Source organism: Meles meles, chromosome 19, assembly GCF_922984935.1.
Source record: "Meles meles chromosome 19, mMelMel3.1 paternal haplotype, whole genome shotgun sequence".
In the NCBI taxonomy this organism is placed as follows: domain Eukaryota; kingdom Metazoa; phylum Chordata; class Mammalia; order Carnivora; family Mustelidae; genus Meles; species Meles meles.
The window spans coordinates 47,647,216-47,670,909 of record NC_060084.1 but is presented as its reverse complement, the minus strand read 5'-3'; the positions used below and the strand labels follow the sequence as shown (position 1 = coordinate 47,670,909).

General features: G+C 54.0%; 2 protein-coding genes across 3 annotated transcripts; one reads left to right on the top strand and one right to left on the bottom strand.

The window, feature by feature from the left end:
* The first annotated feature begins 141 nt into the window (after window positions 1-141).
* Window positions 142-20,129, top strand: SMG9 (SMG9 nonsense mediated mRNA decay factor). Of its 2 annotated transcripts, none has more exons than XM_045987991.1 (14): window positions 142-392; window positions 2,967-3,122; window positions 5,472-5,612; window positions 5,702-5,966; window positions 6,059-6,156; window positions 7,951-8,063; window positions 11,582-11,693; window positions 13,527-13,622; window positions 14,053-14,138; window positions 16,841-16,947; window positions 17,653-17,760; window positions 17,930-18,058; window positions 18,357-18,501; window positions 19,608-20,129. In XM_045987991.1, exons 2-14 carry the CDS (start codon window positions 2,973-2,975, stop codon window positions 19,684-19,686), a joined length of 1,629 nt encoding a protein of 542 aa, XP_045843947.1. In that variant the 5' UTR covers window positions 142-392; window positions 2,967-2,972; the 3' UTR covers window positions 19,687-20,129. The 2 variants fall into 2 exon arrangements, with proteins under 2 accessions (XP_045843947.1, XP_045843948.1); XM_045987992.1 differs by having other exon boundaries at window positions 145-392; window positions 5,538-5,612.
* Window positions 20,130-21,552: 1,423 nt separating this feature from the next.
* LOC123930962 (interferon-inducible GTPase 5-like) lies at window positions 21,553-23,357 on the bottom strand. The gene is given in 4 exon segments (XM_045987518.1): window positions 21,553-22,067; window positions 22,070-22,174; window positions 22,756-23,155; window positions 23,157-23,357. Coding segments are annotated over 4 exon segments (1,221 nt in total).
* Between the last annotated feature and the right edge of the window lie 337 nt (window positions 23,358-23,694).

Genomic DNA, 23,694 nt, shown 5'->3' with positions numbered 1-23,694 from the left:
GCGTTCTCCCTCCTCCTCCTCCTCCGTCATCCGCATGCGCGCTGAGGCCAGCCTTGTCCATCGACGCATGCTCAGCCCAGGGCTGACGCTCCGTTCTCCCGCAGCCCTCAGCGCATGCGCAAAGCTGGCACCCCGCGGGTCCTGCTTTAAGCTCGGTCCCGCGCTACTTCCTCCTCTTCCTCTTTCGGCCCCGCGTTCCCTGGGGGCCGCTTCCGCGGTTCCTAGACCGGTTCCGGAGTGACCGGTGCCTGCTCTCTCGGTCCACCCCACGCTCCTTGTCCCCCAGACGCCATTTACAGGTCCGTGGCTTGTGGTGGAACCTCCCCCATCTGCCCCGTCACGGAAAGCGCGCGTAGCGCTGCGCGCCAAGAGCCAATCAGCAGCCGCCTTAGGTAAGGGTCCTTTATGCCCGCGCGAGGCTCGAGCGCCGGCAGGGGGCGGGGCGCGGGGCGCATTTCGGGGCCCCGCCCCCCTTTCGACCGTTAAACAGTCGCTGGGACGCCTGGCGGGTGCACATAACTTGAGTAGGGAGGGTAGAGCGACCCTTAAAATACCGGGCTTTCGGGCTTGGGGTGGAGACCGATAAGTAATCTGTAAATGGGTTGGGTTCTGGGAGGGTCTAAGTATTGCAAAGGTCCCAACGAGAGCGTGTAAAGGGAAACAGGTTTTGGGAACACGCTCGCAGAGGGTCTGCAAACAGACACTATATGCCCAGGAGGTCCTCCAAATACTGTGTAAAAAGAAACTTAAGTTGTAGGGTTCCCCATAAGAGGCTTGCAAGCAGGTGCCTAATTATGGGGGATGCCTTCTGAATAATCGATAGACTCATAAGTTCTTGGAGGGGAGGGTACCCCATATACAAACTTGTAAATATACGTGTTTGAGTGTCAGAGAGTCCTTAGAAAAATAGTGTGAATCGGCCCTTACGTTCTGGGGGGTGGGGGGGGCGGCCATAAATATGGGGTTAGGAATTAGGAGTTTGCCAATAGACACTAGGGTACTGGGAGAGTCCCCGCAAGGGTCATGTGGAGAAATGCACAAGTGCTGAGGAAGCTGCCTGGAGAATGCCTAGTTAGATTCCTGACGTCCGCGAGGTCACCGTCAGAGTCCTTTGAACACAGACTGGCTTCAGGCGTTTTGGGAGAATCCTCAAAGGAGCCTGGAAATATTGGGGGGTCCCCAAATTGTATGTAGGTGGACTCAGATTCTGGGGAGCTCCCCCATAGATCTGTCAAGCAGACGCAGGTACCGTGGAAGTTCCTAGAATAACGTGCAAGGGGACACTTAGTCTGGGAAGAGGGTCCTCTGGTTATCTAAACGGATGCTGGAGTGCTGGGATGGAATCCCTATTGAGGAAAGAAGAGAGACACTTAAGCACTGGGTGGGGGAGTGGGGCTGTCTCCGGAATAATGTGTAAACCAACACTTAATTGCAAGGAAGGGAGGAGTTCCGATTTCTGAGGGAATCTCCCTCGGAGACTGTAAACAGTCATTGAAGTGCTGAGTGGGTCGTTTTCCATAAGTGTGTGTAAACAAGCCTTGCCCTCCCATCTCCGAAGACAGTCTCTGAAGGCAGTCTAGAGCTGTTTGTGGCAGGCTGAGAAGGCACTGGGAGAAAGGAGCTAGACAAGCCCCACCTGGCTAGCAAAATTACTCCCACATCCTGTAAACACTGCAGTTCTGGAGAAATGGGCACTGGGCCCAGTTAGTCACGGTTTGCTTGGGTGGGAGGGGGGATTCATAGAATGATTTCACAGGCACTTAAGCACTAAGCAAGGGTCAGCAAACGTAAAGGGCCAGAGATGCTGCAGGCCATAGTGTCTCTGTCTCAGTTACTCAGCTCTGCCATTCTATCAAGAAGGCAACTATAAACAGTTATAAATTGATGGGTGTGGCTGTGTTCCAGTAAAATTTAATATTTACAAAAACAGAAGGCAGCCCTGATTTGGTCCATAGGCTACAGTTTGCCAACTTGACTAGTGAGCTATATAGTAAATGGTCTTACAGTCTTGCAAACAGTCTATTAAGTACTCAGACACTTCCCTAGGAGGAAGTGTAAACAGCTGGGGAAACTCCCTAGAGGGACCTATAAAGATAGTTAAATGGTAGGGTGGATCATATGGGCAGCAGTACATTTTATAATAACTTAGATTAACCACTGGTGAGACCTTGGAGTGTGAGGGATAGCTGACCATCAGAAATGGAGGGTAAACAGACTGATGCCAGATGAAACACCAGATGAAATTAGGCCCTTGAATGCCCCGTGTATGCCAGTATTCCATAACCAAAACAGTAGTTGTCAGAGTGAGGATCATATTACTGATGTGTAAGGAAATGTTTTGCTGCAGTTTGGGAAAGAACATGTCCCATTTTTATGTGACCCTTCCCCTATGAGTTGTACTTATGTTGGGGCAAAGTGATTAATAGTTGGGAATAGTTTTGGCTACAAGTAAGAGAAGTATATTTGTTTCTCACTGCATCCAGAAGTAGACAATATAAGATTAATAGGGGATCTATTAAACGATCTCTGAATCGTTTTCTACCATGCTTTCTCTCCTTCCTTCCAGCCCAAGGTGGCTGCTTGAGCTCCAGCCTGCACATCACATTCCTTTCAGCCAGAAGGAGGGCAAAAGACATGTGCCAGTGTCTGTGAAGGAAAGTTTCTGAAATTTGCCAAAACACACTTCTGGTGTCATATCAGTGGCCAGAAAGAACTTAGTCACATGACCACCTACCTGCAAATTATGCTGAGAAATGTGTTCTGGACAGCCAAGTGCCCTGCTCAGAACTGAGAGTTTTATACTTTTTGAAAGAAGTGAGGAAAGAATAGATCTTGAGAGGCAGCTGGCAGTCACTGCCACAGCCACAGAGCTTTCTGGAAACAAAGTGTCTTCTTACAGTGCAGGGTGAGCCAGATAGATGGCAGAACATCTCTTTACCCTGAAATCAACCTCTTTCTCTCCGTAGGCAACCATGTCTGAGTCTGGCCACAGTCAGCCTGGGCTCTATGGGATAGAGAGGCGGCGACGGTGGAAGGAGCCTGGCCCTGGCGGCCCCCAGAACCTTTCTGGGCCTGGTGGTCGGGAGAGGGACTACATTGCCCCATGGGAGAGAGAGAGACGGGTGAGTGAGTGGGCCCAAGGGCAACATCATATATCCACTCGTTCCACAAATGTTTTTTAAGCACCTGCCATGTGCTAGGCACTAATCTAGATGCTGATACTCTGTGAACAAAACTTGACTGACATCATGGAGTAATGGCAGAGAGTGACAGAGGGGGCTGTTTTAGATGAAGTGGACAGTGAGGGCCTCCCTGAAGAGGTGAGGAAATAAATACATCATAACGAAATCTGAAGAGCAAATGTGAAGGCCCTGAGCCCTAAGTGTGGTGTATTCCGGGAGCAGCCAGGAAGCCAGTGTGGCTGCAGAGGGTGAAGAATGGAAGGTGATAGGAGGTCATGTCAGAGAGGTAACTCAGGCCAGATCATGTTGGACCTGAGAGGCCTGGGAAAGGACTTTGGATTTCGCCAAATGAAACTGACATTGGAGAGTTTGAGCTGAGAGGTGCCATGAGCTCATGTTTTAAAGAGTCGTATAACAACAGCAGCTGTTTGGGGTTTTGGTTTGTTGTTTTGTCTTTTTTTTTTTAAGATTTTATTTATTTTTTTTGAGAGAGCACACATGCAAGTTGGGGGAGGGAGAAGAGACAGACAGACTCTGGGCTGAGCATAGAGCCTGAACCAGGGCTTGATCCCATGACCCCGAGATCATGACCTGACCTGAGGCGAAATCTAGAGACGGATGCTTGACCAACAGAGCCGCCCAGGTGCCCCCTAACAACAGCAGCTGTCACTATGTTGGCCAGCATGTGGTATGCTGGTACTGCGCAAGTGCTTTAAAATCCTTTGGGGTCTTCCTGAACCCTTAGAGCTACCCCCATGAAGTAGAACCTAGGTTTGATTTTCACTAATGAAGAAAACGAGTCTCAGAAGAGAAGGGACTTAACCCAGAGTCACAGTCAGTAAGCTTTGGGGCCAGAACTCAAGGCCAGATCAAGCTGAGCCCAAGCACAACCTGTTCTCTCTGCTCACGTGTCCTGGACTGGGAATCAGGAGCCTCGGCACCGGTGCAGGTCCTGCCTTGCTCCCCTCGTGTACTTAGGTGACTCACTGCCAGAACCTGCTCCCTGCTGAGCTTCTTTCTCCACCTCTGAGAGAGGTTTGGATTGGGGGGTGGGGAGGGAAGGTGACAATTGGGACCAGTTTCTGAACCATAAAACTGCAAACATGAAGAATAATTTCTTCACAGTAAGCTCAGCTCTTGCTTGTTCCTTCCCTTGGGTTGCAGCACAGGAGAGAACAGAGTGTCTCTCTTCCTTCCACACATATCCTGGGGAACGTTACCATCTTCCTACACTGTCCGCTTCACCCCCTGGATAAGCAGCTCCAGAGTCTTTTGTCTGTCTCTGACTTTGGCATTGACTGGTCAGTGGACTCCTCACATCCTCTGTGTCCCCTGCTGATCTCAGCAGCTCCCTCCCATTTCTCCTTCTCCCAGTATCCATGACAGCCTCATCCTGGACACCCCCTCCCCAAGCCAGTCAGACACCCCTGCTGGACATTGTGCCTCCTGAGTACATCTCCTGTCCACCATCTTCTCGCTGCCCTCACAGCCTCGGCCCCACATATCCTCCCCTCCTCCCTGGCCTTCTGAAGGCCCACAGTCTCTCCTGTAGTTCTGTCACAACTGTTCTTTCTAGAACACTTTCGTGCCCTTTTGTTTGTTCCTCACCATAGGCTAGTATCCCCTGTATATGGTGAAGAAACAGACCTGGTGAAGGTTCACGGCTCTCCTGAGGTTCCTCAGGGAGCCAGAAAAGAACTAGACTCAAACTCGGATCTCTCCCCTCTCCGTTTAAGCAGGTTGGGGGTGGGTGGAAAGAAGCATGAGAAGGGCAAGGTGTGGGAATCAGGCCCCTGGCTTGGCAGGCACAGCAGTGGAGCTGAGGAGCGGGCAGGATAGCAGCCAGCAGGCAGTGAGCTCCTGCCACGTGGACCGTTTACAAGTTCATCTACTTTCAACCTTGTGGGAGTCCTATGAAGAAATTCCTATCCCTGTTGGCCAAGTGAGGAAGCAGGCTGAAGTGAGGGTGGTTCCTTATCCAAGTTCACACAGCCAACAAAAGGCAGGGCCAAGTTTGAAGCCACATCGAGCTCCCAAGCCCTGGCTCCTTCTGCCTGGGCTTGTTGTGTGGCAGAGGCCACTGAGTGCAGCTCTGGAGCCAGGCTGCCAGGGTTCAAATCCTGACTCCATTGCTTATTGGCTGTGTGACCTTGGGCAAGGCAGTTAACCTCTCTGGACCTCAGTTTCTTCATTTGTAAAATGGGGATAATCGTATCTATCTCCTGGGGTCGTTGGTGGAATTGATAAGTTGCTATATGAAGGCATTTAAATTGTACCTGGCACGTGAAGGCCTTCTGGAGTGTCCCAGGGAAGCCAGGGGAGCCGTTCCTGAGTAACTGCCCTCCCTCACCACAGGATGGCAGCGAAGAGACAAGCTCATCGGTCATGCAGAAAACCCCCATCATCCTCTCAAAACCTCCAGCAGAGCGGGTGAGCAGGGAAGAATCTTCTGAAGGGGAGGCTGGGAGCAGTTAGGGCAAGGATCCCTCCCACTGACTGGAAACTTCTCTCCCCCATAGTCAAAGCAGCCACCACCTCCAGCAGCCCCTGCTGCCCCACCCGCCCCAGCCCCTCTGGAGAAGCCCATCGTCCTCATGAAGCCGCGGGAAGAGGGGAAAGGGCCTGCGGCTGCAACAAATGCCTCCACCCCCGAGGGCACTGCCCCCGCGCCCCCTGCAGCCCCTGCACCACCCAAGGGAGAAAAGGAGGGGCAGAGGCCCACACAGCCTGTGTACCAGATCCAGAACCGAGGCATGGGCACTGCCGCACCAGCAGCCATGGACCGTGAGTTGGGGCCGGCCAGGATCTGGTTGGGGGCCGGAATGCCCTCACACGGAGCCTCACCACATCCTGTCTCCTGCTTTCCCCGTCTCCAGCGGTCGTGGGCCAGGCCAAACTACTGCCCCCAGAACGCATGAAGCACAGCATCAAGCTGGTGGATGACCAGATGAACTGGTGTGACAGCGCCATTGAGGTACTGATGGGGGACGTTGTGTCTCCGTGCTTGAGCATCCCCAGATGCCACATCTTGCCACGTCCACCCCACCTCCCCACCGCCACCCTCTTGGCAGGCAGCACGAGCCTGGCCAGCTTTCCGGCAGTTGCAACAATGAGAGAGAAGGAATCCGAGTCCTCAGCCAGGGCTGGATGGCAGTGGCTTCCACTAGATCGGCTGTGCTGGTTGTTAAAATACTGAAATAGTTTGCTACTGATTACTGGTTGGCAAGGAGGGACTCCCACTACCACCCAGACGCCATCCCACAGTGGGACAGCCTCCTGGTCTCTGCTCCAGTTCTCTTCCTAACTGGATGAAACCCACGTTGTACTAGTGTTAACTGGTTTGAATCTCACTCCCCAGAGGTTCCCTGTCCATCACAGCAGCCCCTGCTCTAGCTCAGACCTCACATTCCTGGACTGCCCTGCCTCCGGTCTCCCAGGCTTCATTTCTCCTCTTCTGCTGCTTTTCCCCCCTAGCCCCATCCCATCCCATCCCACCCCACCCCATCCCATCCCTGTCCAGATTCCCCCAGATGTGTCCCTTTCCTTCTCCAGCAGCTTGGAGTTACTAAAACAACATGCCAGGCCCATCTCTTACCTGGCCTGCTGCCTTTCTGTGTCCACTGTCTTACGGATACCAACTGGGGAGCTTTAAAACAAAACAACAAAAGCCAGTGTCCAGGCCTGCTCTTCAGGTAGGACGCTGTGCAGTGTTGAGAGTGTATCTGCACCATCTCGTGTGGTAGCCACTCTCCTTAGGTGCGGCTCGTGGGCGCTTACCACATACCCAACATGTGGCCAGTATAGCTTTGTTTAATCTTAATTAAGTTTAAATGGCCATGCGTGGACAGCGTCTGCCTTAACTGAACTGGGCTAGGCCTAGGTTTTCTGCTCTAATGTGTCTAGGGTGAGGCCTGAGATTAGCTGCCCTTTTTTTTTTCTTTAAAAAACTCCAGGTGATTCCAAGGAGCCAGCTGAGGACTTCCCCTGTTTTTCTTGAGGAGTGTCTCTCACGCCCCCTGGTGGTGGAAGGCATCAGAACTGGTGGGCCAGAGGTGAAGGCCTCAGGATTTTCCCGGACCCTTAAATCCCACAGACAGGAGCCAGGACAGACTGACTTCCCCTTCCTGCACTCTCTTCCCTTTTTTATGCTTCCATATGTTTTCCTGGCCTTCCAGAAGCCGAAATCCCTGCAGGAGTCTGCTCCAGTAGCCCTCAGTGACAAGACCTGTCTTCCTCCACCCGTCCTTCATTCCTGTGCCCTTCTCCTCTTCAGCAAAATCAGGTTCCCCTTTTAGCCAGTGTGTTTCAGCCGCACTGATCTGTCAGATTCTCTCTCTCTCTCTTTTTTTTTAAGATTTTATTTATTTGACAAAGAGATCACAAGCAGGCAGAGAGGCAGGCAGAGAGAGGAGGAAGCAGGCTCCCTGCTGAGCAGAGAGCCAGATGCGGGGGCTCGATCCCAGGACTCTGGGATCATGACCCGAGCCGAAGGCAGAGCCTTTAGCCCACTGAGCCACCCAGGCGCCCCTCCTGTCAGTTTCTTGACCATGCCAGGCTCTACACTACTTGGGATCTCTGACAAAAGTTATTCTTTGTGCCGCCACATACATATACAAGCCCTTTGCCCAGCTCGGGATTCAAGCCATGGAAGTTTTTCTTCATCAGGCCAGCCTTGTCTGGAAGTCTCTGCCCCCCGCCCCCCGCAGTCTCACTCCCACTCCAGCAACTGACACATTTATGAGAGTCACAGTCCTTCATCTTCCCACAGTACCTGTTGGATCAGACTGACGTTCTGGTGGTTGGTGTCCTGGGCCTCCAGGGGACAGGCAAGTCCATGGTCATGTCACTATTGTCGGCCAACACTCCCGAGGAGGACCAGAGGTAAGTGATGTGGAAGGCCAGGAGGGAGGTGGGCACCCACCTGGGACGGGGAAGGGTGGGCCTACGTGTGGCAAGTGGTGTTACCAAAGGACTTCGAGATAATGTTTCACCTCCCATGGCCTCAATGCCTTTGTCAGATGGGGGTGATTAGGGGCTGGACTAAATCTTTGTGTAGCTCCAAGGAAACCAATCTTGTTTCTCTGTCCCTCCCTCCCTCCCTGCCTTGCCCCAGAAATGGTGTAGAACCCAGCTTTAGATTTAGGCTGACCTCAGTTTCTCAGTCCTGCCACTTACCAGCTGTTTGCCCTTGCGCAGGTTACTTCACCTCCCAAGATCTCACTTCGTCACCTGTAAAGTGGGCTTTTGAAGGATGAGATCAGGAAGGCAAACATTAGTAAGAACCTGACACAGAGCAAATGCTCGTGGGATATTGGTTGATAAGGCCTGGTAAAGAGAACGGGGAAAGAGATCCAGATGTCGGGATGTGGGTTCTAGACCAACTTCAGTCCTGCATTCTTGAGGAAGGATGGGATGATTGTAAAGTAAAGTGTGAAGTCACAGGAGAGGATTTAGGGGAAGAGGGAGCTTAAGAATTAGGGACCAAAACTGAGGGCAGGGGAGGAAAGGGGGAAAGACAGGGACTAGGAAGGAGGGGGGGGGGGGACCATACACAGTCTGATTAAGGAAGACTCACTGGGGAAGGAAAAAGGGGAGTAGCCACTTGGGATTGTCTAAAAAATACAGGGGTTTGGTTTTTTTAATGAAATGGGTGATACTACCGTGCATTCCATGGATGGGCATCAGGGGGTCCTAAGGAAAGGGTCTGCAGTTTCCACTGGATCTTAGAGGGGTCTGAGGGAGACCCAGGACAAGTTAAGAACCACTATTGTGAGAATATACATCCACTAGAACCAGAGCTGTGGGGTTGCCCTTCCTCCCAGGTCTGCACCATCTCCTCTCTTATAACTTGTAACTTACTCTAACTTCAGCTCAGCTTGGCTCCACTGGGGAGCAGCCCCAGCTCTCAGATAGCATTCTTTCTATCTCCGCTCCCCCCAGCCAGCGAAATTTCCCCCCAGCTCTGAGTTCAGATTCCTGAGCTAGAGAGAATTCTACAGGCCTAGCTGGTCTTTTTTGAGCCACGTCTGCCTGTGGCGTGGTGGATTTTGATTTCAACTCTTGCCATTGGGTCTCTGGATTATGTTAAGAACTCATCCGCTTCTCCCCTTCTTCATTCCTGGCTCCTGACCCCTCCCCTGGAGGATGCCAAGAACCTCCTTACTGGTCTCCCTGCTTTAGTTCAGTTGAGCTAGTGTTTATCGAGTGCTTATGATGTGCCAGGTGCTATTCTGGATACTGGGCATACAGCAGCAAACAAAATTGGCAGAAACCTCTGTCCGTAGCAAACAGATAAGTTCTTGGACATGTTAGAAGATAACCACAGGGGAAGGGGTTCTAGCGAAGTAGTATGGGTGCTAGATGACAGTTCTAACTCGAGTGGTCAGGGGACGCCTCCCAAGGGGGACATGGAGGAAAAGCAGACTTGGAGGAAGGAGAGCATTCTAAGCAGGGAGTGGTACAAGCTGGCTCGGGGGCTAGAGCTTGCCTGGTGTGTGTGCAGCACTGCGTGGAGGCCATGGGGCTGGAGCAGAATGAGCAAGATGGGAAGTCACAGGCAATCTGGTCAGAGGGGTTAAGGGAGGGGCTCTGTTGGCTGCCTTTGGCTCGGATCATGATCTCAGGGTCCTGGCATTGAGCCCCGTGTCTGGTTCCCAGCTCCACGGGAAGTCTGCATGTCCCTCTCCCCCCTCCTCCTGCTTGTGTGCACATGCGCACTCTCTCTCTCTCTGTCAAAAAATCTTTTTAAAAAAGGGGGAGGGGTAAGGGGGTAAGGGAGGCCTAGGGTTTCGGGCCTGTAAGGTGTCATCTACTCTTTCCGCACTACGGTCCTCAGCGTACAGCACAAGGGAGAGCTTTTTATTTTTTTATTTATTTTTATTTTTTTAAAAAGATTTTGTTTATTTATTTGACAGATACAGATCACAAGTAGGCAGAGAGGCAGGCAGAGAGAGAAGGGGAAGCAGGCTCCCCGCTGAGCAGAGAGCCCCATGCGGTGCTCTATCCCAGGACCCCGGGATCATGACCCGAGCCGAAGGCAGAGGCTTTAACCCACTGAGCCACCCAGGCGCCCCAGGGAGAGCTTTTTGAAACCCACATCCAGTCCTTTCACTTCTCTACTTAAACGTCTTCAGGGCTTCTCCAGGCTCATTAGCCAGAGCCACAGCTCCTTAACAGTGTCTCACAAGCCTGCATACCCTCTTCTTGCTCCCAGCCTCCTTGTTCTCCGCTCTCACCGTACTTGGCTTTGATTCCTCATACATACCACCTGTCCTCTGCCTGGGAAAGTCTTCACTTCCATCCTCCATCCCCTGCACCTCCCCTTTAACTTAATTAAAGTTGCATAATTAACTCTCTTCTCTCTGACTCTCAGTGTGGTCGTTCACCTCTTTTATGGCATCCCTTCCCAGCTCTACCAGCTGAGTTACCCCCACTCAGAGGGCTTCACACCTCTTCTTCCTGCCGCTTGAAGTTACTGATTTCTCTTGGTTTGCAAGGTAGACCGGGAGCTCCACGGATGCAGAGATGTCTGCGCTGCCGCATGCATGTGAGGCCTTCAGTGCAGTGTTTGTGAGGCGGGAGGCCCTTGCTCTGTGTCAGACAGCATACTAAGCATCTCAGGGAGGTGGGAATTACCTTTTGCAAGCTAGGTACCATTACCCTAATTTTACAGATTGAAAGAGGAAATCTCTTTGTCCGAGCCACAGAACGTGACCAAGTTAGTTAGTTGGTTTAGGGCAAGACTCAGCTCTGCCTGCTTTGCTTGGTCTCTTCTCCCCATCCAGCACAGATGGGACTGAGGGAGACTTCCCTCACAGGGGAGGAAGTGGGAACTGAGTTCTACAGCCAAACAGCCTCTCGTCCTGGGGGTGGGGAGGGCTCAGTGATGTGTCTGCAGCGTCTGGCCTGTGGCAGGTGCAGTTGGTAGTTAATGGCTCCCAGATACGCATTACTACGTATCAGGCACGTTCCTAGGGGCTTCCTGTACATTAGCCTCATCGAAACACCAGGAGTTTTGAGACTGTTGTTATCCCCGTTCATAGATGAGGAAACAGGAGATGAAGATGAAAGAGGAGAAAGAGATGAAGGATTTGCCCAAAGCCACCTAGCCAGGAAGAGGCAGAGCTGGCCTTGGAAATCCCAGCAGTCTAGCCAAGTCCCTGCTCTTAAATACTTCAGGCTACTGACTTCATGGAATGAGTTGACAGATCTCCTTAGCAGCGAGGGTAAAGTCATGTGGAATAACATGTAGGCCCCCAGACAGCAGGGGCCACAGAAGGAAGGCTTTGTGGGCAGGCAGGGCACCATGCCTCATGCGCTCCTTTCACAGGCTCGTGCTCCGGAGGTGTCAAAAGCTAAGAACCAGACCTCTAATGTACCCCACCTGCCCCTCTCCACAGGGCATATGTTTTCCGGGCCCAGAGTGCCGAAATGAAGGAACGCGGGGGCAACCAGACCAGTGGCATCGACTTCTTTATTACCCAAGAGCGGATCGTTTTCCTGGACACACAGGTGCCAACCTCTGCCACCCCCCACCCTAACGCGTGCCGCATTCAGCTCCATTCCAGAATGATTCTAAGCTTCCTGCTTGGATTCCATGTGGTTTCAGCCAGGTTGTGTCTTTTCTTGGCCTTTAGTCTCTTACCATATTTCCTTCCCTCCCCTCCCAACCCTCCTGTACACAGAAGCCTAAAGAATCTTCTAGCAGAGTGGTTAAACATGTGGGCCCTGAAGTCGGTCTGTGTATGTCCAGATTCAGCCTTTAATTCTTATGGGTTGGGTGACTTGAACCATGTGTCTCCCCATCCAGACCTCAGTTGCTTTGTCTATAAAAGGGGCTGATATTTTGTTCTCAGACTCCCAGTGTCATTGTAGGAATTTAGTAGGACAGTCCAGTAGTGCTCGGCATAGGACCTGGCCCATAGTTAGTGTTCAGGCCCGTCACTGTCATTAGAGCTGACCTGTCATGTGTGTGACTGGTGCTTTTCCTCATCTTCTCCCTCGACCTCAGGCAGAGTCCCTGTCCCTAGCATGGTGTTCAAGGCTTGTGGGGTTTCCTCCCTCAGACTCTAGCCTGCCCTCTCTGCTGTGTGTCTAGCTCCACCACACACACCACAAGGCTTTCCCCATGATCTCTCTCCTTCTGGGCTGTCCCCAGCCTGTTCCCTTTATCTGAAACTGCCTGTTCCCCAGTTTTCTTAAGTGGGAAGAACACTGTTGCTTACCCTGTAGGGTTTGGGGTTTTGTGAGGCTTCAGTGAGTGAAGACAAGTCAAGTCCTAACGATAGTGCCGGCCATGAAGTACGTACTTCCTGCTCTTAGCTGCCAGTGTCATGATCATGAGAAGCTCTCTCTCCCCTGCCTTTTTGCCTGGCTAATGCCTTCTCCTCCCAGAAGACTTCCCCTCCTCCGGGCACCCGCCAGTGCCACATGCACCTTCCATCGCAGCACTGCTCTATTGCAGCCCCCTGCATGTGGCCCGCTCCCCCTCCCCACCTGCCGGGAGCTCTTCAGGGAGCAATGCTGCTGGTTAGGGCCTGGCGCATAGTTGGTGCTCACTGAGTATTGATGGAACAGAGTTTGAGTCCCCATAGGCATTGATGACGCAGAGAGTGGAAAACCTACAAATGTGGCATGAGATCTGAGCCAGGCCCTGTGCAGGGCCTCGTCTCTGTGCTGAGCCGCTGTGAGCTGGGTCGGGGACCCACATGGAACAGAACGGGAGTTAAGGCAGAATAGAGCACGCAGCGTTGAGAGTCTGAGAAAGCGAGCAGTGGGAGAGCCTCTTACTTAAAGAATTCCACTCATGGCCGTAAGAAGTCAGGAAGACTGCCAAGCTGATTGAACCTTACGGTTTTGAGATGGAGTGTTCCTTAGAGAAAAGGTGGTGAACTCACCACTGACTGTTTTACACCCACGGATGCAATTTTTAAATCCGCGCCAACTTTCACACTAATCATTGTTTTTGGACCAAAGTAATTATCTTCGTGAAGTTTTGAAAGCCTCTGAGACAACTAAGGGAAGAAAAAGACACTCGAAAGGACATTTGTCATTCAAGTCAGCATTATGTTTAGCAGCACTAGGAGAGTTCTCTGGAGTGTGAGGCACTTGAGAGCAGTGACGATTTGTAAAAGGGCTGGGGGAAGTGTGTTTGCTTTGGAACATTCTGCTCTCACCTTCTCTTGTTCACTCGGACGGACTCATTAGAAACTGCCTGTGTTCCTGAGCTCATTTTGTCTTGAGAGAGGTGAGGTATTTGCCTTCAACGTGTGGAACTTCGGTGGCTGCGACCCTTAGAGCCCCGGCCACCAGCCCTTTCCTGACACCTTCTCTCCCTTGCTGCAGCCCATCCTGAGCCCCTCCATCTTGGACCACCTTATCAACAATGACCGCAAGCTGCCGCCAGAGTACAACCTGCCCCACACCTACGTTGAGATGCAGGTGAGGGGGCCAAGTCCGTCCTAGAGGAGAGGTCGCACCCTTCCCCTCAACCTGTGATGGGGAGCTGCATATGGGTCGACCTAGTTTCTGCTTTATAAAGAGCCCTGGGGGGCCCCAAGAGCTGTAGGAAAGAATAGCGTTGAGAGTCCTGTCTGGCTCACCTCCTGGCCCTGCTCCTCAGAAAAGTCATATCCTGCCCCCTCCCCTTCAGACCTCGTTAGCTGCCTTTGTGAGGTGGGGGTGGTCACTCCTACCTTGCCTACCTTAGGGATGGCCATAAAGGAAGAGCCAGTGTGGCCTGGGCATGCAGAAGGTGCTTCAAGGGTCAGGCCCTTGCCCTGCTGCCCCCTTAGCTAAGTCCTGGGAACAGGGATCCTGGCCTGGGCAGAGGGGACCTTCAACTCTGTCATCCCTTCCTGCCCACTCTCAGTCACTCCAGATTGCTGCTTTCCTCTTCACGGTCTGCCATGTGGTGATCGTCGTCCAGGACTGGTTCACAGACCTCAGTCTGTACAGGTGAGGAGCGGGCAGGTGGGGAGGGGGAGCCAGGCAAGAGACGGGGACCAGAGATTCAGCCATGGGGACCCCTTTAGAATGTGAGCTGGAGTGGGTCACTGCTATCCAGCATACATACACACGCTGACAACCGTCCACTGACTTTTTACATCGCTCAGAATAAAATCCAAAGCCCTTCCCAAGTATGGCCTACAGGGTCCTCCACGGTACAGTTCGGTCACCTCACTGACCTTTTCTCTCCGCTTTCCCTCGCTCCTTCCGTTAAAGCCCTAGTGACTTTATTTCTCGGCCAGAAATACTCTTCCTGCAAGTCTCAGTCTCTCTCATGTCCTTTGAAGTCCCCACTTCTTAGCCCACTATGTTTTCCTTCATTTGCCTTTGTCGCTCCCTGACAGGACATTGTGGGTCTCTTTATGGTCTGCCTCCCCCATTAGAATGTGAGCCCCAGGAGCCCCAGTGCCTCCCACGGTGCCTGGCCCAAGCTAGATAATTAGTGCACGTTCGTTGAGTGGAGAGCATCGTCGGGATCCAGCTTGGCCATCTTGCCTGTCCCCTCCAGGCGTGTGTACCATTCTGTCGGTGCCCTGGCAGGCAAGAAGAGGGGGAAGGAGTTGGGATCTGGCAGGAGGCCTACCTGAAGCAGCTGGAGGTTCTAGAAATCCACCCCCCAAGACAGAACTGGCTTAGAACCTGAGGCACGAGGGTTCCTCTTGGCTTCAGGCCCCAGAGCATAGTGGTGTGGAGGCCAGCAGACTTGGGCACAGGGCCCAGACAGAAGGAAGGAACAGGAGCTCCTGAGGAGGGGAGAACGGAGCCAAGGGAAGCAGATGTCTCCAGAGTGAGGCAGCCCTGGGTTTGAACCCCAGCTCTTACTAGGGCAGTGGCTTCTTTTTCCTTGGCTATTCGTAGCCAGATTGTTCTATTCAGACTAAGTGAATGAAAGAATCGAAAGTGTTCAGTATAGCATAGTTCCTGGTCCGTAGTAAGCAACTGATGAACGGAAGCTCAGTGTTTACAGATGACCCTGGGCATGGGGGTCAAGTGTGGGTCTGGCCAGCAGTAAAAATGACTTTCTGGGAGAGCCAGCTGTTGTGACCAGATCTACGTGTCTTATTTCTGAAACGCTACCCGCCCCCACCACTGTATATTTGAATTCATTCACATGACAAAGACACTGAACATTTACGGATGCCGTTCATTGTTCTGGGCACTGAGGACACGGGTGTGAACGAAGCAGACTGCCCTGTGCGGTTCCCGTTCTGACGGGGGCGTGGTCTCGGGACGGCCCGGGGCAGAGCCTAGCGGTGGGCTTCTTGGCAGGCGAACCCCTTGAAACTGGATGACATACTTGAGTATGTGTCTGTGTGAGGAGAATATCTGTAGCTTTTTATTGGGTCCCATTATCCCTTACCTCGGATAGCAGTTGTATTTTGTTTATGTATTTGGAAAAGTTATTTTAAAATAGCATAAATTGAAATTTAGGCCCACACAGAAACCTGCACATGGATGTTTATAAAGTAGCTGTATACATGGGGCTCCTGTTTGGCTCAGTCGGTTAAGTGTCTGACTCTTTTTTTTTTTTTTTTAAAGATTTTATTTATTTATTTGACACAGAGAGATCACAAGTAGGCAGAGAGGCAGGCAGAGAGAGAGGAGGAAGCAGGCTCCCCACGGAGCAGCGAGCCCGATGCGGGGCTCGATCCCAGGACCCTGAGATCATGACCTGAGCCGAAGGCAGCGGCTTAATCCACTGAGCCACCCAGGCGCCCCAGTGTCTGACTCTTGACTCTGGCTCAGGTCATGGTCTCAGGGTCTTGGGATCGAGCCCTACATCAGGCCCCGTGCTGAGCGTGGAGTCTGCTTACAATTCTCTCTCTCCCCCTCTCCCCACTCCTGCTCGCTCATGCATCTGTTCTCTCTCTCAAATCCGCTTTATTCATAATTGCTGAAACTAGGAAGCCATCAGTGTGTCTTTCAGTAGGTAAATTAATAAACTGGTACATCCAGACAGTGGAATATTACATCAAACCATGAAGACATGGAGAAAGTACATATCCTTAAGTGCATATCACTAAGTAAAAGAAGCCAGTTTGAAAGGGCTACTGTATGATTCCAATTATATGATGTTCTGGAAAAGGCCAAACTGTGGAGACACCTGAAAAGATCAAGGGTTGGGAGGGGAGGGAGGGGTGGATAGGCGGAGCACAGAGTGAAACCATTCATTGTAATACTGTGTGGTGGACACGTGACCAAGAGGTTGTAGACAGCACCAAGAGGAAACCCTAGTGTAAACCGCGGACACTGGGTGATGATAATCGGTCGTAGGTCTGTGGGAATGTTGATAGTGAGGGGATGCTGTGCGTGTGTGGGGGCTGGGTGTCTGTGAAAATCCCTGTATTTCAGTTTTGCTGTGATCGTACAAATGCTTTAAAAAATGGAAGTATTTTTTTGTTTTGTTTTTGTTTAAGTATTTTTTAACAGCATAAGCTCATTAAAAAATGCATACATCTGGCATGGGTCCATGGATTGGTGTCTGAGAGAGTTGTCTCTGACGTCCCTAAAATTGTGTGCGAAATAGGGTGTGGGTTCATTTATCTGAGTGTGGTCATAGTTTTTACCAGATCCACAGAGAGAGCTCTGTCCCTAGGCTGTGGGACGGGGGTGCCAGTGCCAAAGCACCAACCTCTCACCCCAAACCCCAGGTTCCTCCAGACAGCAGAGATGGTGAAGCCCTCCACCCCGTCCCCCAGCCATGAGTCCAGCAGCTCCTCAGGCTCCGATGAAGGCACTGAGTACTACCCCCACCTGGGTGAGAGGTTTTCTGGGGCTGGAGGGGTGGGCAGAGGAATAATGGGGGGCTAAAACCAGGAGCACTGGGGAAGTAGGGAGCTGGGAGGAGGAAAGAACAGAGTAGCTGCTACTTCTCTGAGGGTTCCGCCTGGCCACCAAGGGCACAAAGCCGAGTGTGGCTCCGGCTCCAGCTCATTGATCAGAATGAGCGCCTTTTGCAGACAGGACCCACATCTGCCCATTTCTCTGACCCTGGCATCTCCAGCACAGACTCAGAATGAGTTGCCATTAACCCGAGTGGCCTGCTCACCCTCCCTCAGCCGCACACACTGCCTGCTCTGTCCTCGCTCTGCTGTGCTGTGCCCGTGCACTGCTCTTCCACAAAGATCTAGTTCATTTATGCCGCCCTAGGCCGGGACTTCCTACTTCCTGTTGTCTCACCAAGCCCCTCGTGCCTTCCCGTCTCACTCCTGATCCCGTGCCTATCTTCCTCTTCTGTCTTTTCCATCAGACTGGGGGCCCCTTGGGGGCAGAAACCACACCTGACTCGTATCTGGGTCCCCAGGGCCTGGTGCAGGGTCTGGAAGCAAAGTAACATGTCACGTAAATATTTATGAGTGCTCCAAACCCAGGGGGAACCACAGATCTTTGGCATGAGAGGGGAAGTCCACATAGCCAAGCCCCAGCGGCCTCACAGGACTGCGTCTCTCCTCCCGCCCCTCAGTCTTCCTGCAGAACAAAGCTCGTCGAGAAGACTTCTGTCCGCGAAAGCTGCGACAGATGCACCTGATGATTGACCAGCTCATGGCTCACTCGCACTTGCGTTACAAGGGTGAGGGTCCCTGAACCACCTCGACGCTGGCCAGTGGCCTCTTGACTCCTGGTCTGGTCCCCTGACCCCGGCGTCCAGACTGGCCTCCTGCCCCTAGCTCGAAGATCATCTGTGTACCTCCCCTGCCTCTGAGCATTGTACCTGCAGGCTGATGGCTTCGCTCCCGCAGGTACCCTGTCCATGCTACAGTGCAATGTCTTCCCTGGGCTCCCACCTGACTTCCTGGACTCTGAGGTCAACTTGTTCCTGGTGCCCTTCATGGACAGCGAAGCAGAGAGTGAAAACCCACCAAGAGCAGGTACGGTTCCTCCTCGAGGGAGTCTGGTCCAGGGGCTGCCAGTTCTTCCTTGGTCTGGAGGGAGACAAGGATGCCCTGGTCTGGGGTGGTAGGGACCCACACTGGTCTGAGGGGAGACTCTGGCTTGTCCCTAAGGTGCTTGGAGCCTTTCTTAGGAGCGTGTGGAAGTACAGAAAGGACTGGTCTGAACGGGGCAGTACTCTTGGTGACCCAGCCCAGGATGCTGGGTGACCAGGAGAAAGGAAAGGCCCTCTCTTGGCAGGCTGGCCCCCTTATCCTCCCCACTTCAACGTTCCAGGACCCGGTTCCAGCCCGCTCTTCTCCCTGCTCCCTGGGTACCGGGGCCACCCCAGTTTCCAGTCCTTGGTGAGCAAGCTCCGGAGCCAGGTGATGTCCATGGCCCGGCCACAGCTGTCACACACGATCCTCACTGAGAAGAACTGGTAAGAGCTCTTGGCAGGGGTCAGCGTGAGGGCCCCACCCTGGTGCAGGCAAGAGGAAGGTCTCAGGGATCCCTCCACAGCTCGGTTTCCTTCTCGGAAACATCGATGGCTTCCATGCCTGGCAGCATGCGGGATCTTGAGTCCTCCTGAGTAGCCAACAGGGTTGAAGTCTTGTCACCAATTTTGCTAGTGGGGAAATCTAGGCTTGGAGACAGGAAATGTCACATAGCTCCGTCACAACAGCTGTGGCCAGGTATCATTTGACAGTGAGTAGTGGGAGCAGTGAGCCCAGTCAGGCTTGAGGAGTGTTTGTTCTGATACCCTGAGGGCAGAAAGTGTGTCCTCACAGAAGACACTAGAATGTCCCCAGAGCAGCTGCATTCTCCAGCTCTCGCTGGACGGCACAGTCCCACTGTCTGCCTCCACCTTCAGTCCTTCTCTGCCAACTGGCTTTCTCTACCTGCTGTCACAGAGCCCCGAGCCTCCCCAGCCACAACTCTATGTGACTCTGTGTCCGGAGCCCACAGCAGGTCTGCAGATGGGGTCAGCATCATCTCATTTCCAGGAGCCACACATCTGAGAGGGAACTAGCTTGGCTTGGTGCAGCCTCTAGCGTGGCTCCCCTGGGTCTGTGGTTAGCTGGGGCCAGAAGGGGCCCTGGAGAGCACACACAGCAGCAAAGCCATTCAGAGGGTGCAGGGTGAGGGGGTGGGGAGCTCTGTTCCTCTCACTGTCAGTGGTAGAGCCCAGGGAGGCGAGGGTCACGCAGCTGTTAACACTAACCGTTGTAAGACTCTGGAGGGAGTTCTAGAACCCCAACCCACAGAGGCCAACACTGAGTGGGGTGGGTGACTCAGAGTTGACTCAAGAGTTGGGGCTTGAGGCTTAGGTTCCAGACCAGGCACCCTCGGTGTGGCTCACCCAGGGTGAGGTCTGAGAACCTGGCCGGTCCCACCAGCATTGCCGTCTTCCCTGCGTCCTGGCCGGGGAGGTTCTGGTCTCAGGGTGTACAGGTCGTGTGCAGGACCTGCTTTCCCACCCGGCCAGGTCAGTGTGAGGCTGGCAGGCCGCAGCCGGGGCTGCTGACTGCTGACCTCCTCCCACAGGTTCCACTATGCTGCCCGGATCTGGGACGGTGTGAAAAAGTCCTCTGCCCTGGCAGAGTACAGCCGCCTGCTGGCCTGAGGCTGAGGGAAGGAGCATCATGCGGAGAACCCCCTTCTGGGTCCCCATGGATGGTGGGGGACCACACGTGTCCTGCCCCCCGGTGGGTGGAGTGTGGCAGCAGGCCTGATGGATGAGGGACTGCGACATTCTCGCCCAGAGACAGGAGGTGTCCAGGGTTAGGCCCCCCACCCTGAATGGAGTATTGTTCAGGGGGCAACTTTGAGATCCCACCCCCAATCTGGGACAGGGCGGCCCATCCTCGGTTCCCTGCAGGGACAGGCAGTGGGAGTAGTCTGAATGGTCCCCAAGCATTCCAGGTTCCATCTTGACCTCCCTCTGCAGGGACAGGAGCAACAGGTCCCTCCTCCCTGACCCTAAGCCCTTTCCTGTGAGGTGTGGCAGGGTCTGGGGAGCTCTTCGTTGGGGCAGACCTGGTGGTTTGAATAAAAACAATCACGCGAGCCTGTTCTGGTGCTTCTCCTTTTCCTCTCCCTGGTGAGCTGTCCTGGGAGCAGGGCAAAGTGGTTTCCCAGCCTTTGGGGGCAGATCACCTATAGCTACCATTAGAGCCTGAGTGACCTTCCCACAGGGACACATCTACTATAGGTGATAGAATTGTCAGGAGCGGATGGAAACCAGTCTTTGCTGAGGAGGAAGCCCCTAGGAATGGCTGTTCTGTTTCCTGGGGTGACATCAAGCCTCCCATCTCCGTGTTATTGATAGGAAAATCCCATGCCTTCCTTTGGCTATGCAGTTCCACCCTCGTGTTCTCTGCGTTCAGTTGAAGACAGTGCCTGCCTTCGGTGAAATGCCCAGTTAAATGCAGGACCTAATTCAGTACGTGGTTAAGAAGTAGGACATGTTCTAGTTCAATATAGTATTTACCCTGAGTTGGAACAGCTTCTACCCTTACGCAAATACTACCTTACCCTTACACACGATGCCTCCTGTTGGTTAAATGTGGCGGCTTCCTTTCCCCATAGACCTCACCTACTCTTGTTTAAAAGTAGTCTCTACCTTTAAATCCAGAACGGACCCTCGGTTAGATACACCATGCCCTTCAGTATAGGCCTTGCCCTCATCTGCTCGGTTTCAATCTGTTACGTCTTAGCTTGGTGTTTCTCAAAGTTTGTCTCCAAATCAGTCTGGCCGTCCCACCCATCCCGTTAGTCGTGACCCTCCAGTCCTGCTGCTCCACACCCTTCACGGATGCCATCGGTTCCAGTCACCAGCTGAGTCTGTCCACCCGCTGCCCCGTACCCCTTTGGTCTCCCTGCCTTCTCCTGCCCCTGGTCATACCTACACAGTCCTGGTGTCCTGGTCATGGGAATCCTGGGTATGGTGAAGAAAACACGGGCCAGGAGTAGCCCAAGAGGGAGGGGCTAAGGTTTGGGCACGAGACGCACGGCAGGCTCTGGCCCTGCCACTTGCTGACCGAGAAGGCCTTGGGCAAGAACCTCGATGATTCTCACTGGCCATTTCCGAGCTGTGACATTCACTGTCCTCTTAGGGAAATGCTTCTGAACTCTTTGCCCCACTGCCCTGACCTACGCCAACACCTTCCAAAGTGCCCTCTCTAGCTAGACAGTGGAGTTCCTCTCTACCTTGTCAAAGCTTAACCTGTCCCTTGTCCTGCCTGCTCCCTCTCCATCCCAGGGGACTGCTGGTTGACGCGGGGGTTCAGAGCAGGGAAGGTGGGGCCAGTGGCCAAAGAGGGTGTGAGACCCAGAGCTCAAAACCACAAACACGGCACACAGGCTCAGTCCAGGAGAGCTAGAGCTTGACTTTCTTTCCCTGCCCCAGCACCACCCTGCCTGGGGACAGAACCCGTATCCTCCCAGTCCCTCGCTGCCACCTCCAGCTGGCCTAGGCTCGGGGCTGGGATCACGGATTAGATCTGTCCGGGAACTCGTGGCCGGAGTCGTCGAGGAAGGCCTGAAGCAGCAGTCTCTGGGCGTCCTTGATGCGGAGCATCTGGTAGATGGTGGCAAAGGAGATGCCACAGTTGGCCAGGGTGCCAAGGAGGGGCACATTGAGGAGCTCCTGGGTGAAAGCAGAGGCATCCCGGGAGGCCTGGCCCAGTCGTTCCACCACCAGTGCCTCGGTGACCTGGGTCTCCGGGCCCTGTGCCGCCTCCAGGATCTTGTGCAGGGGTTGACCCGTCTGCCCCGCCAGCGTGGTGAGGGAGTCCTTGTCCAGCCCGAAGCTGCAGCGGTAGCCTTGCAGGGAGTCGATGAGCATGTGTAGGTCACACGCCACATCCCGTACACCCGGCACGGGGCTCGGGTTGATGCCAGAGGCCATCGCGGCCACCAGCCAGATGTGCTGCCGCAGCAAGGCTGCCTTCTCCAGGATGGGCTTCGAGACGTTGGGCAGGGCCTGCAGAAACGCATGCCGCTGTGGCCCTTGAGCTCCTTCACTATCATCTCCTCCAGCAGGTGGAAGTCGTACTTGCCCAACTCAAACATGGAGAGCAGGAGGACTTTGGGGTCCTGCAGGCCCCCCGCTGCAGAAGACAAGAGCACCATGTCATTTTGGCGCCAGAGCAGGCCCCGAGGTCCCTACAGCTGCCTTGGCGTGAGCACTTGCCAGGAGTGCGCAGTGCGTGGCTGGAGAGTGTTGGCCCCGCCCCAGATCCCAGCCTTGCTCCCTGCCCCCTCCCCACCCCCGCATGTTACCAAACCACACAAGGGGGTAAATACCTACCACCTAGGGAAACCGGTCGGTTGGTGAAGTGAGTGCATGGAAGCAGTGCCTGTGGTAATCCCTTAAACGCTAGCTGCCCTCAGCCACAGGTGCCGGTGCCCCGCGGGCACGTAGCATTTGCACGACTCTAACTTGGCAAATACACGAGCCAGCACGCCTCCCGTTTCCTTAATGCAGGTGATTGGTCTCTGTCACCTGTGCCTGAGGAGCGCCAACTCAGGAAATGAATGGCAGCTGTGAGCCTCACCCCACCGCGGGGCCCAGCTCGGTCACACGGCATGACATTGGACGACCCCTCTCCCCGCTGTGGACCTTGGCTGGCAAAGGCAGGCGACCCCTCCAGAACCCACCCGCCCCAGCCCCCCAGCGCCTGCCCCTCACCCTCCAGCCGCTGGCAGCAGTCATCCCGGATCTGGCTGAGCACCCTCTCCTCTGAGAAGGTGCTGGGGCGCCGGCTACGGGAGGCGGCGATGTCCACGTCCACCTTGGAGCGGATGAGGTAGAAGCGCTTGCCGCGCTGCTGGAGCTCACGGGCCAGCTGGGCGTGGTGGGCGGCAAAGCTGTCCAAGCTGATGATGATGAAGTCGTAACGGGCCGGCAGCACCCGCTGGAGGTATTTTTTGGCCTGGAAGGTGGGCACACCGATGCCCGGCAGGTCCCAGATGACGACGTTGGGGTACTTCGGGTGTGCGTACGGCGTGGGCCCCACCGTCATTTCCACCATGCCCGTGTAGGCCGATTTGGGGTCCTTGTCTGCCAGCCCCCTGATGGCATTGACAAAAGGTCGACTTGCCTGAGCCTGTGTCCCTCGTGATGCCAACGTCCAGCCTGGCATTCTCCAGCGAGTAAAGGGTGGCCTGGAACTTGGTGGCTACTGCTGACATGTCCCCTGCCTCGAAGGCTCCCTTCAGAGTGTCGCTGTCCCCCCATAGCTTCAGTAGCTTGGATTGGCTGAGGCTCGATGGGAAGACTCTGCTCGCCATGGGCCCCCCGACATCCAGGCGTCGGTCTTCAGGATCAATGACCTTCAACAGGACAGGTGAGGGAGCGTTCGCTCTCCGTTCTCTCACCCCTCAGCATGCCCCAATACTTGAGGCATTGCCGGCAGTCGTACTGAGAGAGCAACCATATGCCAGGCCCGGTGCTAAATGCTTGAGTTCAGTTCACTCTGATTCATCACTGCCAGGTTCTCCTCCTGGAGTATCTCCGAAAACCCCAACAGCCGGTGAAGGAGATTCCCTGACTATCTGCATTTGGCAGTGAGAGGAGGAATCAGATGCCCGCGGCCCCCAGCTTGTGCATAGAGGGTTGGGAATGGGA

Excerpts from the sequence above, each read along its gene's own strand:
- SMG9 (XM_045987991.1), top strand. The coding sequence starts at position 2,973 with ATGTCTGAGTCTGGCCACAGTCAGCCTGGGCTCTATGGGATAGAGAGG. Across the intron at positions 5,613-5,701 it reads CAAAACCTCCAGCAGAGCGG|TCAAAGCAGCCACCACCTCC; the intron begins GTGAGCAGGGAA and ends TCTCCCCCATAG. Across the intron at positions 14,139-16,840 it reads ACAGACCTCAGTCTGTACAG|GTTCCTCCAGACAGCAGAGA; the intron begins GTGAGGAGCGGG and ends CCCAAACCCCAG.